Below are 12,930 nucleotides of genomic sequence, written 5' to 3'. Positions count from 1 at the left end.
ACATATTACTTTTGGGGTAACACAATTCAGGAATGATATCTAAACATGTTTCACTTCTTTCATATCTTGTAACTAGAATGTTACCTGGCCCCACTAGCCTTTGACTACAACTGAGGTCACATTAATGCCTAAATTCCAATGATTCTTAACCCTTCCTGCCAGACTATAGGACTTTGGCCCCTTTCTAAGTTCTCAGCCCCGCCTTGGTAATGCCTCATTGATGTTCAATGCTGTTTGTCAATGACATCTTCGTCTTGAAGGCCTGTGCACTGCCTCTATAGCTAAGTCCCAGTCATCACCATGTGTCCTCAGAGTGCCATTTGGCAGTGTGTATGCACATGTGTGTGGGGGGCATGGGGTGGTGGCACAGAATTAACCTGTCCCAGTTCTCTGCAGCACACTGTCACCTGGGTGCTGACGTAACATTATTATTGTTATTTTTTTACCAGAATTATCTCCCATATAAATAACTCCTTCAGCTTTTGGTCCTAAGCCTTTTCTCTAATATGACTCAAAAATCTATCCTCTCAAGATAAAATATTTGCAAACTACGCATCCAACAGGGAACTAATATCCAGAATTTACATGGAACTCAACTCAACAGCAACAAGAAACAAATAACCCTATTCAAAAGCGGGCAAAGGACATGAATAAACATTTTTCAAAGAAGACATCCAAATGCACACAACAGGCATATGAAATAATGCTCAACATCACTAATGATCAAAGAAATGCAAATGGAAACCACAATGAGATACCATCTTACACTAGTCAGAATGGCTATTATTAAAAAGTCAAAAAATAACAGATGTTGGTGAGGATATAAAGAAAAGAGAACTCATATGCTGTTGGTGGGAATGTAAGTTAGTACAACTATGGAAAACTCTATGGAGGTTGCTCAAAGAACTAAAAAATAATGACCATTTGATCCAGCAATCCGACTACTAGGTATATATTGAGGAAAAGAAATCCGTATATCAAAAGGATACCTGCACACATATATTTATCATAGCACTATTTACAATAGCAAAAATATGGAATCAACCTAAGTGTCCATCAATGGATGACTGAATTAAAAAATGTGGTATATATACACAATGAAATACTATTCATCCATAAAAAATGAAATCATGTCTTTTGCAGCAATAAGGATGGAACTGGAGGCCATTCTCTTTAAGTGAAACAACTCAGAAACAGAAAGTCAGATGCTTGTTCTCACTTATAAGTGGGAGCTCAATAATGTGTACACATGGACACAGAGTGTGGAATGATAGACATAGGAGACTCGGAAGGGTTGGGGATGGGCGATGATAAATTACTCAGCAAAAGTTATATTTCAGCACTTGACTTAGTAATAATTTGTATTAAGTTGGTTTTCACTTGTGATTAATTTTTTTGTGGGTCAGTCATCTTTAACCAAAAGCAAAATGCATCCACCCTTATGCTATGACAAGTTCCCAAAGTGTGTTCCTTGGTATGCCATTTCAATGGAATATTAGCACATGTTATGTGAAGAAAAAAGGTGCTGTAACTGGTGAGTTTGGGAAGTGCTGGGTTAGACAAATGTAAATAAGGCTTCTTTACTAAGAATGTCTCTGAGCTTTTCATGCTGTAACGTGCCCCGAGACCTTACAGGTGGTTTTCCAGATGTATTTGGAAACAGATTCTTTTATTTACAAAGCATCTTGAGAAATTAATGTTCTGTGAAATGCATGTTGGTATTTTAAATATATATATATATATATATATATATATTTAAAAAGATGGAGTTGCTCATTGTGAAGGAATTCACTGGCAGGCAAAGAGGCTCAGGAAGGCTCAGGAAGAAGGCCAGGAGTTCCAGGCTTGATGGGCCAGCAAGGCTCAGGAAGAAGCATCCCATATTCTTCACATCATCATCATCACCACCATAACTTAAAAGCATAAGGCATAACATTTGGCACTTGAAAAAATGCTTTGTCTCATCTTACCTTTCAAAAAACAAAATGAATGCTGAGCTATTATTTTATGGATGAGGAAACTGAGGTTCAGAGGGTAAAGGTGTGGTGACAAGCTCAAGGTCACACAGCTAGTAAAGAGTGACTTGAACCCAGGCAGGTGATTTGAAATCCCTGCTTTTTCCACTGTACCGTACCACTGCCTGTTAGGGTTCCAATTAAACAATTCCTTCAAGGCAAACACCAAGGCATCTCACATCTGACCTCAATTAGGAAAGTTGATAGTGGAAGTGCACTTTTGCATGGCATGACATGCCACAAAGCAATCTGGTGTTTGAGATGCTGCATCTAGAGAAAGCAGCAAGCATGAGGAACAAAGGAAAACTGGCACTTAGTCAAAATTCCTTGTGTTCTCATGAAGGAGCCATCTCTGAACTCCATGAGTACACTCCTTACTTATACATATATTTATAGCACTACATGCTCAGGAGATGTTTCTAGATTCAAAAGGCAAAACTTTCACTAATAATGAATAGCAGATGCTTATATTACTCGAAATAATCTAGTGCTCTTAACAAGAAGCACTGTTTCCTTCTCCTGATGTTAAAAGGATATTACTTTCTAGAGATTCTGTTAATATATCCAATTACTACATAATTATTTATACTGCTTTTCAACCTCATTAGATGTGTAACAGTATCAGAAGAAAACACAAAAGTAACTTAGTGCTCAGAGTTTATATACTCATGGGCAGAGCAGGTATATTAAAAGCCAATAATAACAGATTCTGTTTATTGGGTGCTAACTAGTGGCCAAGTATTGTTGTAAAGTGCTTCATATAATTGATCATATTTAATTTGTGACATTGGAAAATAACTATTATTAATATCACCATGTTTTTTTTTGAGACAGATTCTCGCTCTGTCGCCCAGGCTGGAGTGCAGTGGCACGTTCCTGGCTCACTGCAATCTCTGCCTCCCAGGTTCAAGCGACTCCCCTGCCTCAGCCTCCCACGTAGCTGGGATTACAGGTGTGCACCACCACACCCGGCTAATTTTTGTATTTTTAGTAGACAAAAATATCTACGAAATTTCACCATATTGGTCAGGCTGGTCCTGAACTCCTGACATCGTGATCCAACCACCTCGGCTTCCCAAAGTACTGGGATTACAGGCGCGAGCCACTGTGCCCAGCCAATATCACCATTTTACAGATAAGATTATTGAGGCTTAAATGTCGTGTGGTTAAGAAGAACTTGTGAGCAGCTTGATAGAGATTGTGGCTTTTCAGCCTGATTGCTCTAGGCCTGGCTCAGTGCCCAGCACTAGGAGCTTTATACAAATTTGTCAAGCAAGTACATAAGCAAGCAAGCCCCAAAGGTTTCCGCCAGCCACTGGCTAGCTTTACCTAAAACTTGTTTTGACAAAGACCTTTGCCTCAGAATGGATACAACAATTACGCTAAGAGGTTAGAGAGAGAGGCAGCCCCTTCTTTCTCAGAGCTGCAGGTGTAGCCTCTGGTCCTCCTGAGCACCATGTCCCATGCCTGTTCAATTGAGATCATCTGCACCTGCCAGCAAACTGACAGAGACAGGGCCTCATGAAGGGTATCCAAATAGGGACCTCCACAGCGGCCAAAGCTCTAATGAATGAATAATTGACGATTCGGGGCTTCCTCAAGGCCAGTCTCACACCCAGCTACTGGTTGCATCCCTTCCAACAAGCTGGCCACCCTACGCCTCTTCATAGAGAAATGCTGCAGCTGGAGTTTGAGGATGAGCTGTTCCTCCCTGGAGGTTCTACCACTTTTCCTCTGGAGAGGCCCCCACCTGGGCCTGGCCTTGCGAGTGAATTCCTAATTCTGGAGTGTCTTTCTCTTCCAGGACATTTGGAGTATCTCTTCTGCAAGGGAACGCAGATAAAAGCAGCCTGCAGAACGGTAAATTAGGTAACTGAACCCAGACTCTACAAACCAGGCAAGAAAATAGGCCTTTGAGCAAAATAAAAAAGGGTGATTCTTCAGGACAGACGAATTATAAAAGGCAACACTTGCTCACTTCCCCACCCCCAAATGGTAAAAGGTCCTTTTCCTGAGGGGCCAGGCCTGGGCAGTCCCATTTAAGCTGCAGAAGGGGTCAATTTGCAGGACGTACCTTGCATTCAGGGTGGCAAAGACGTTTAAAGTCGTTCTTTGCTCAAAGACTCCAGGGGTAAATCCCTTCTACATAGCAGATGGGAGAAAATTGGGCCCGGTGCCCTCAGTGTAACTCTTTCCTCTGATCCCACCACTCAAGGAAGGGGTCTCCACCCCTTCCTTCCTGGTTATTACTGAACCACCTAGTTCACCTCTTCTTGATCTTAAGTCCCTTCCAAACTCAGAACAGGCCTTCCCAGACCTCATAAAGGATCCTCACCCCCTCGTTTTTCCTTACCAAGGAGTGCTTCCAAGGATTGGAGCATCCATAACTATTTTACTGTGTATTCTCTGGCTTCTCCCTAGGATGTGAGTTCTAGGAGTGCAGGATGGATGACTTTTGGGTCACCTTTGTGTTTTCAGGCCCTAGCACAGTACATGGCGCATAGAAGAATACGTATTTATTGGAAGCATTGAAAAATCAGTCAAAGTTAAGAAGCAGGGCAACCTCATTTTTACTTTTTTTTAGAGGCAGAGTCTCATTCTGTTACCCAGGCTGCAGTGCTGTGGCATGATCATAGCTCATTGTAGCCTCGACCTTCTGGGCTCAAGCCTCAGCCTCCAGAGTAGGTAGGACACAGGCCACCATGCCTGGTTCATTTTTAAGTTTTTTCTAGAGATGGGGATCTTGCCGTGTTGCCCAGTCTGGTCTAGCACTCCTGGCCTCACGCAAACCTCCCACCTCAGCTTCCTAAGAAGCTAGGACTACAGGTGCATGCCATGCTTGGCTAATTTTTAATTTTCTTTTTTAAGAAATAGGGATCTTGCTATGTTGCCCAGGCTGATCTGGAGCTCCTGGACTCAAGCAATCCTCCTGCCTCGGCCTCTCAAAGTGTTAGGATTACAGGTGTGAGCCACTGCGCCTGGCCATAGAGAACCTCCTTTTCGACAGAAAAGTAATCATGAACATGTGAGCAATATTTCATTTGGATGCCAATGTAGAGTTAAGCGTCCCTAACCCCATCCGGTCTCATCTCACTCAACATCTGCAGCTTGTCCACGCCTCTCCACGGCAGCAGAAATGAGCCAAAGCAGGAAAGTCTGACTCATTGTAGGTGCCAGAGGCTGGGAAAATTTATAGAGCCAGAGGGGAAGTAGACACACTGGTTCTGGGGAAGGGTGGCCTGTCACTTTGGGGAAAGAAATGGAAGGTCAGAGGGACTTCTGGAAGGCAGAGGAGAGCAGGTGGGATGGTTTCCTATGCCTGGACCATCAGTTTCTGGGAAGGAAGAGGCAGGGAGCAGTGATGGATGCCCTGAAGACTGGGAGGGCCAGGAAGGAGCCTTAAAATTTGCACTTCCAGAGAGAAAGCCGGGTGGTGGGATTGACCTTGGACTAACAACTCACAGGCAGCATGTGGTGGAGTTTCGGGAAGCCACAGGTCTGGGTGCCAGCAACAACAAACCCAGGATGGCTGATGGAAGGGCCCAGCCTAGACAGGGAAGCAGAGGGGCTGCATGGAATGGCTGAGGGCTGGATGTGATGTGAAGTGGAATAAGCTTCAGCGGGAGCCAGGAGGTTGTATTTCCCGTTGGGGGCGGTGATGGGGGGATGGGGGTGCCCAGAGAGGAACTATGGATTAGGCCCAGGCCGGCCCCTCAGAGTGCTTGGCATCCAGGGTGTGTTAAGATGGCATTGAGGCCGAGCGCGGTGGCTTACGCCTGTAATCCCAGTACTTTGGGAGGCCAAGGCAGGCGGATCACCTGTGGTCAGGAGTTTGAGACAAGCCTGGCCAACATGGTGAAACCTCGTCTCTACTAAAAATACCAAAAACAATTAGCTGAGCATGGTGGCGCGCGTCTGTAATCCCAGCTTCTGGGGAGGATGAGGCAGGAGAATTGCTTGAACTCGGGAGGTGGAGGTTGCAGTGAGCCGAGATCGTGCCACTGCACTCCAGCCTGAGCGAGAGAGTGAGACTCCATACCAAAAAAAAAAAAAAAAAAAAAAAAAGATGGCATTGAGATCAATAAGGAAGTCTAGAAACCAGGAAGCTTTTTGCAAAGAGAAAGCGCCTTTTGTTATCCTCACCGATGGATATTAAGCTTTCCCTCACAGACAGGACTACAAGCTCCAGAGTGGGTATGAGACGAATGCGAATTGCTCTGCACCTTTGTAAGGGACAGAAGACCGGATTTTCAAATTTAAAACAACCATTCTGTTTCTGGAATCAGAAATCAGTTTCGAGATTTACAACTGTATTTTAAAAAAATTCTGTCTTCTTAGTGGACTCGGGGGGGACTTCACGTAGCACCCAGTACACGCCACGCCAAGCCACCGAAGCCAGAGGTGTGTGTCTGGGGCCAGAGACGTGCATTCCCTCAGCAAGGCCGGCCTCAGACGCAAACGCCAGCACCGCCACCCTGTCGCCCGCTGAGAGGATCTGGCTGCCGGGGGGGGCGGGGGGGGAGGGGGGGACGGGGGGCGGCGGGAGAACAACAAAAAATCCCAGCATAATGATTATCCCCAGGGACCGTTGGGTTTTTTTTTTCCCCAAGGCAGCCGAGAAAACAAGTGCTCCACTTCCCCGGAAATGAGATGCACAGGGGTATTCATTCCATTCCGCGGCTGGGAAGCCCCTGCGGAAACGAGTCTGGCTGCCTGTGCGGCCTCGGTCCCAGAAATCAAAAAGAGCGTCCCCTGAGCCCACAGCTTGCTCCTCCGTGTGACCGGCCCCTGGGCTGATGGCCACTGTGGACGCGCCCGGCGCCCCCTCTCCCGGCTCCCTGCGGGTTCCGCAAAGCCGCCGGCGCGCAGCCCGGCCAGGTGCACCCGGCACGGCCCCACCAACAGCGCGCGCCTCCAGCCGCCGGGCACTGGAGGCCACGCGGGCGAGATTTACGGTGGCGGTAGGCGGCGGCTTCCGAGGCCTGCCGGCGCCCGGGCTCCGATTACAGGTTCACACTGGGGGCCCGGCCCGCGCCCGCCCAGCCCCCGCCGGCGCGCCCTCGCGCGGCCCGGCTCCCCGCCTGCCCATTCTTCTCCATTCATGCGGACGCCCAGCGCCGCCGCCGCCGCCGCCAGCGCGGCCGCCGCCGTCGCCGTCGCCGGCCGCCCGGATTGGCTGGCGGCCGCGGCGCCGGCACTTTCCCACGGCCCGCGGCGCGTGCGGCTCACCGGCGGCGCTGCAGGCGCGGCCCTGGCGCGCGGCCAGGCCAATCGGGGCGCGCGGGGCAGGGAGGAGCCGCGGCCGCCGGCGGGCTTGTGTCCCGGCCCGGCCTCCCGCGCCTCTCCGCCGCCCGCGCCTCCTCTTTCCCCTGAGTGCAGGCCCGGCAGAGCCCCCGCGGAGCCGACGCACCGCCGCCGGGCAGGGGCGGGCGCGGAGGGCGGGGGCGCGGTCCGCTCGCGCCCTCGGTCTCGCTCCCGCCCCTCCCCGGAGCAGCTGCCAATCAGCGGCGCGAGAAACCGGATTGGCCGGGGGGCGGCTGTTGCCGTGGAGCTGCCGCCCCGCCTCTCCGCCCCCTCGCCCGCCTTCCCCACTCCCCCGCCCTCCCCAGGGCCCTGGGAAGGGGCTCAGCGTGGGAAAGGATGGTTGAGTTTTAACCAGAGGCGAAGCGTGAGCGGGATCAGTGCGTGCGGAACGCGAGCAGCCGAGAGCGGAGAGGCGCCGCTGTAGTTAACTCCTCCCTGCCCGCCGCGCCGACCCTCCCCTGGATCGCCCCGGCAGCCAGCATGAAGCGAGCTCACCCCGAGTACAGCTCCTCGGACAGCGAGCTGGACGAGACCATCGAGGTGGAGAAGGAGAGTGCGGACGAGAATGGGTGAGCTGGCGGCGGCGGAGCGGAGCCAGAGCGGGAGGCGAGCGAAGGCCCGCCGCGGTGACAGCGGGCTAGGACCCTTGGCGCGCCGGTGCCCTGCGCTGACCTCCGCGCGTCGCAGGCTGGCGGCAGCCTGCGGCCAGGGAACCCCTAGGCGCCTTCCAGCCCAAGTGGCAAAAAAAGTCTGAGTGCGGGGAGGGTGTGGGGGTGACCTCTCAGATCACCTCTCCTCGTTTAACGGCGATTTCAGTTTTTGTTTGTTCTTTTTCTCTTTTCAGAAACTTGAGTTCGGCCCTAGGTTCCATGTCCCCAACTACATCTTCCCAGATTTTGGCCAGAAAAAGACGGAGAGGAGTGAGTCTTTTTACACTCTCCTTTTATTTTTGTTATTGATTAATGGAAATAATCACCTTTTTGTCTTTGAAATTTACAGTCGTAATGGTAATGCCTTCCTTTGTTTTGCTTGCCTTCTGCAGATAATTGAGAAGCGCCGACGAGACCGGATCAATAACAGTTTGTCTGAGCTGAGAAGGCTGGTACCCAGTGCTTTTGAGAAGCAGGTAATGGAGCAAGTAGGTAAAGCTCTCAGCATAGCTATCTGCACCTTCTGAATCTTCCCCCCATTAATCTCATCCGCCTTGGAAAATAGCTGTGTTGCTTGTGCCTAGATGAATTCGTACACAGATGCCAGCATATTTTGTGAAGACAACTGATTTTGCTTTAGTCCATGCTTTACGACTTACAAAGCATATATATTTGTATATCTGTTTGCATATTTTAAGTTGTTCCCCAAAGGAACTTGTGCCAAATCAATCTTTTGCCATTCTCATCTTTAGGGATCTGCTAAGCTAGAAAAAGCCGAGATCCTGCAGATGACTGTGGATCACCTGAAAATGCTGCATACGGCAGGAGGGAAAGGTACATCTCCTAGACCTAGTGGGGGCTCTGAGTGGTTGGCATAGAGTGAGCAGCGGCTGAAGGCCAGGATTGGTGCAGTAGCTGCCTGATTTTTCTTTGGGGGTGGGGAGAGAACGGTGTGTGGTGTGTGCAGTTCCGTGTCAGTACATTTTCAGATGCACATAGAATCTTCTCCAGTGAACTCACCACCCCGACCCTCTGCAGATTGAGCTAGTGCATCTTTTGGAAAAATACCTATTATTTGTGAGGTCTTCAAAAGTTGTGACAGCCCTGATTCAGATCAGGTAGCTTTCACATTTGTCCATTGCTATTTTGAGAAAAAGCATTTAAAAACAATATATGGTCTTATTTTGGTATATGGGATTTAAAAAAAAAATGTGCTGCCACATGCCTGTTGAGGAAAGAAATGTATTGTGGTTAAGTAGAGGAAACCTAACAGGAGACCAAGGTCTGTGTGTCTGTCTCTCCAGCAGGAAAATGCTTTACTGAGGTCCAAGTGCCTAAAAGCTCCGCGATGATAACTTACATCTGTGTGTCTAATGAATTTCACTGCTCTGTGGTTTCTCTGTCCTTGATGTATTTTTTGTTGTTGTTGAGGGAAAACATTAAAGGAATGAACATAGTTTCATCTGCTGGTAGGGTATAATTCCAATTTCTGCTCTGCAGCTTCTAATTGGGCTTTGAACTTGCATTAGCAAACACATTCTGCTTATGTTGATTCATGCAAAGATTTTCGTCGACTCCAAAATATTTAGACTTTCGGAAGAACCCTTGACTGTTGTGTTTTAAGGGATGCAGGTATCTGCTAGGAAGGGCTGTCTCTGGGACTGAAGAAATGAGGGAAACGGGCAAAGCCCTGAGATTTTTCTTTTGTTCTGTTCTTTAGGTTACTTTGACGCGCACGCCCTTGCTATGGATTATCGGAGTTTGGGATTTCGGGAATGCCTGGCAGAAGTTGCCCGTTATCTGAGCATCATTGAAGGACTAGATGCCTCTGACCCGCTTCGAGTTCGACTGGTCTCGCATCTCAACAACTACGCTTCCCAGCGGGAAGCCGCGAGCGGCGCCCACGCGGGCCTCGGACACATTCCCTGGGGGACCGTCTTCGGACATCACCCGCACATCGCGCACCCGCTGTTGCTGCCCCAGAACGGCCATGGGAACGCGGGCAGCACGGCCTCACCCACGGAACCGCACCACCAGGGCAGGCTGGGCTCGGCACATCCGGAGGCGCCTGCTTTGCGAGCGCCCCCTAGCGGCAGCCTCGGACCGGTGCTCCCTGTGGTCACCTCCGCCTCCAAACTGTCGCCGCCTCTGCTCTCCTCAGTGGCCTCCCTGTCGGCCTTCCCCTTCTCTTTCGGCTCCTTCCACTTACTGTCTCCCAATGCACTGAGTCCTTCAGCACCCACGCAGGCTGCGAACCTTGGCAAGCCCTATAGACCTTGGGGGACGGAGATTGGAGCTTTTTAAAGAACTGATGTAGAATGAGGGAGGGGAAAGTTTAAAATCCCAGCTGGGCTGGACTGTTGCCAACATCACCTTAAAGTCGTCAGTAAAAGGAAAAAGGTACACTTTCAGATAATTTTTTTTAGAGACTAAAGGTTTGTTGGTTTACTTTTTTCTTTTTTAATGTTTTTTTCATCATGTCATGTATTAGCAGTTTTTAAAAACTAGTTGTTAAATTTTGTTCAAGACATTAAATTGAAATAGTGAGTATAAGCCAACACTTTGTGATAGGTTTTTACTGTGCCTAATTTACTTTGTAAACCAGAATGATTCCGTTTTTGCCTCAATTTGGGGAATCTTAACATTTAGTATTTTTAGTCTGTTTTTCTCCTTGTATAGTTATGGTCTGTTTTTAGAATTAATTTTCCAAACCACTATGCTTAATGTTAACATGATTCTGTTTGTTAATATTTTGACAGATTAAGGTGTTGTATAAATAATATTCTTTTGGGGGGAGGGGAACTATATTGAATTTTATATTTCTGAACAAAGCGTTGACAAATCAGATGATCAGCTTTATCCAAGAAAGAAGACTAGTAAATTCTCTGCCTCCTATAGCAGAAAGGTGAATGTACAAACTATTGGTGGCCCTGAATCCATCTGACCAGCTGCTGGTATCTGCCAGGACTGGCAGTTCTGATTTAGTTAGGAGAGAGCCGCTGATAGGTTAGGTCTCATTTGGAGTGTTGGTGGAAAGGAAACTGAAGGTAATTGAATAGAATACGCCTGCATTTACCAGCCCCAGCAATGCAATGAATTTTTAATCACACGGATCTCAAATTCACAAATGTTAACATGGATAAGCGATCATGGTGTGCAAGTGGTCAATTGAGTAGTGCAGTGGAACCTGTTAAATGCATAACCTAATTTTCCTGGAACTGCCATATTTTCTTTTAACTGGAAATTTTTATGTGAGTTTTCCTTTTGGTGCATGGAACTGTGGTTGCCAAGGCATTTAAAAGGGCTTTCCTGCCTCCTTCTCCTTGATTTATTTAATTTGATTTGGGCTATAAAATATCATTTTTCAGGTTTATTCTTTTAGCAGGTGTAGTTAAATGACCTCCACTGAACTGGTTTGACCTCTATTGTACTGATGTGTTGTGACTAAATAAAAAAGAAAGAACAAAGTATTCTGTGGTGTATGCCTTACATACCTTGGCCTTTCCCCCTCTTGGCTAAGAAAAGATAAACTTTCCTTGGTTTTCATTTTGCCTCATTGGCTTGTATATTTACCAGTTTCATTATTCTTGGACTTCTAAACTGTGTGAATTCGTGCCATTGAATAAGGTGACTTCATTACAATGCAGAACTTTGCCCTGCCTCCTACAAGGGGACATAGCCCTTTTGCTCTCATGTCAGATGATCTGGCCCTAAACTGGCCATCTGTGGATTAGGAAAGCTGAAATCACACTGAGACAGGGGTTGAAAGGAGCTTGGATGAAATATTTTAAAACTGTGTTGACTATCTGACAAATACTTACTGAGAGTACCTATTATGTGCTCATTTCTATGCTGAGAGAATGGAAATTTATTTCTTTTATTAACTTTTTTAAATGGCAAAACAAGAAGACCCAAATGTTGCTATCCTTGAGACCCCGTGCAGGGGCTCGGGAATCTGTGGCCTGATGAGCAGTGGCAGGCTGTAATTCTGCACCTGCACAGCTCCAGGAGTCTTCACTGGTCTTATTTCCAAGGAATGTAACTCTTTAGTTGCATTGGACTCCTGAGCTGTGTAGTGAGGAAGCTGACATATGCTTTAGGTTAGAACAAAACACTGCCAGCATGGAGGATGTATTCTGGGCCCCGGGGGAGAGGAGTGTCTTCCCATTGCCTTAAAAATAGTCCTCTGCCAATTAATGAGTGCTCCTAAGGAGTTCGTCTTGATCCTGAGGGCGGTGGAGAGGAGAAGGAGAAAACTCATGCTGGCAGATGATAAAATAAAGCCTTCCTTTGCTTTGCCCAAACACGGAGCTCCTCCTCCCATCTGGTGAAAAAACACAGTCAGAAGGCAAAGAGAAGTTTGGAGTTTGAATTTGAGCTCCGACTTCAGTGTCCCTGTGAAGGGATGAGAGACTGTGGCATTTTTGTGATTGTGGGTTTCCAATCCCTTCAAAGCTTTCTCTGCATGGCCTCAGATGTTGATCCCTCTTGTGATGCACAGCTCTGCTCTCAGCATTGCCTGTGCCACGCAGACACTCTTTCTGTCATAAGGCTGTGATGGAAAGTGTTATGCTAATTTCTGCCAAGTGTCAGTTTAATTTTAGCAACCGCGATTTCCAATGACATTACAGCATTACTGAACAGCATTGTACTTCGACTATCTCTTACTGTTACGTAGGTTTAGATGGCTGCTAATGTGGTAAGAAGTGAAGCCTCTCATTTGCTGGCTCTGCTGAAAGAGCTGTGGAACTGTAAAACATGTAGCATGTTGCACTTGTCTCATCAATGATAGCTATATCTGGTTAGTACTTTTTTCTTTTAGCGGGAGGCCTGGCCGGTCATTTCCGGATGACACACTTTTCCATGGAAATATTCTGGTTTCTTTTCAAGGCCTTTCAAGGTGAAAAGTATCTGAGGATGGTGCAGGTAGAGTGTGAGCTTCCTAGGAAGCAGAATGGAGT

General features: G+C 47.7%; 1 protein-coding gene across 3 annotated transcripts; it reads left to right on the top strand.

Moving 5' to 3' along the window:
- The first annotated feature begins 7,567 nt into the window (after nt 1-7,567).
- Nucleotides 7,568-11,439, top strand: HEY1 (hes related family bHLH transcription factor with YRPW motif 1). 3 transcript variants are annotated; one of them, XM_055286582.2, is made up of 5 exons: nt 7,568-7,888; nt 8,164-8,239; nt 8,362-8,445; nt 8,722-8,803; nt 9,690-11,439. In XM_055286582.2, exons 1-5 carry the CDS (start codon nt 7,800-7,802, stop codon nt 10,271-10,273), a joined length of 915 nt encoding a protein of 304 aa, XP_055142557.1. In that variant the 5' UTR covers nt 7,568-7,799; the 3' UTR covers nt 10,274-11,439. The 3 variants fall into 3 exon arrangements, with proteins under 3 accessions (XP_055142557.1, XP_055142556.1, XP_055142558.1); XM_055286581.2 differs by having other exon boundaries at nt 7,590-7,888; nt 8,362-8,457; XM_055286583.2 differs by lacking the exons at nt 7,568-7,888; nt 8,164-8,239; nt 8,362-8,445; nt 8,722-8,803 and adding an exon at nt 8,834-9,251.
- The last annotated feature ends 1,491 nt before the right edge of the window (nt 11,440-12,930 follow it).

Source organism: Symphalangus syndactylus, chromosome 7 (assembly GCF_028878055.3).
Source record: "Symphalangus syndactylus isolate Jambi chromosome 7, NHGRI_mSymSyn1-v2.1_pri, whole genome shotgun sequence".
Classification (NCBI taxonomy): Eukaryota; Metazoa; Chordata; class Mammalia; order Primates; family Hylobatidae; genus Symphalangus; species Symphalangus syndactylus.
This window is presented reverse-complemented; position numbering and strand designations above follow the sequence as displayed.

Bases quoted from the DNA above. Each gene is read 5' to 3' on its own strand.
- HEY1 (XM_055286581.2), top strand. From the start codon at position 7,800: ATGAAGCGAGCTCACCCCGAGTACAGCTCCTCGGACAGCGAGCTGGAC. The intron at 8,458-8,721 runs GTAGGTAAAGCT...TCTCATCTTTAG, and splicing joins AGAAGCAGGTAATGGAGCAA to GGATCTGCTAAGCTAGAAAA. The intron at 8,804-9,689 runs GTACATCTCCTA...TCTGTTCTTTAG, and splicing joins GCATACGGCAGGAGGGAAAG to GTTACTTTGACGCGCACGCC.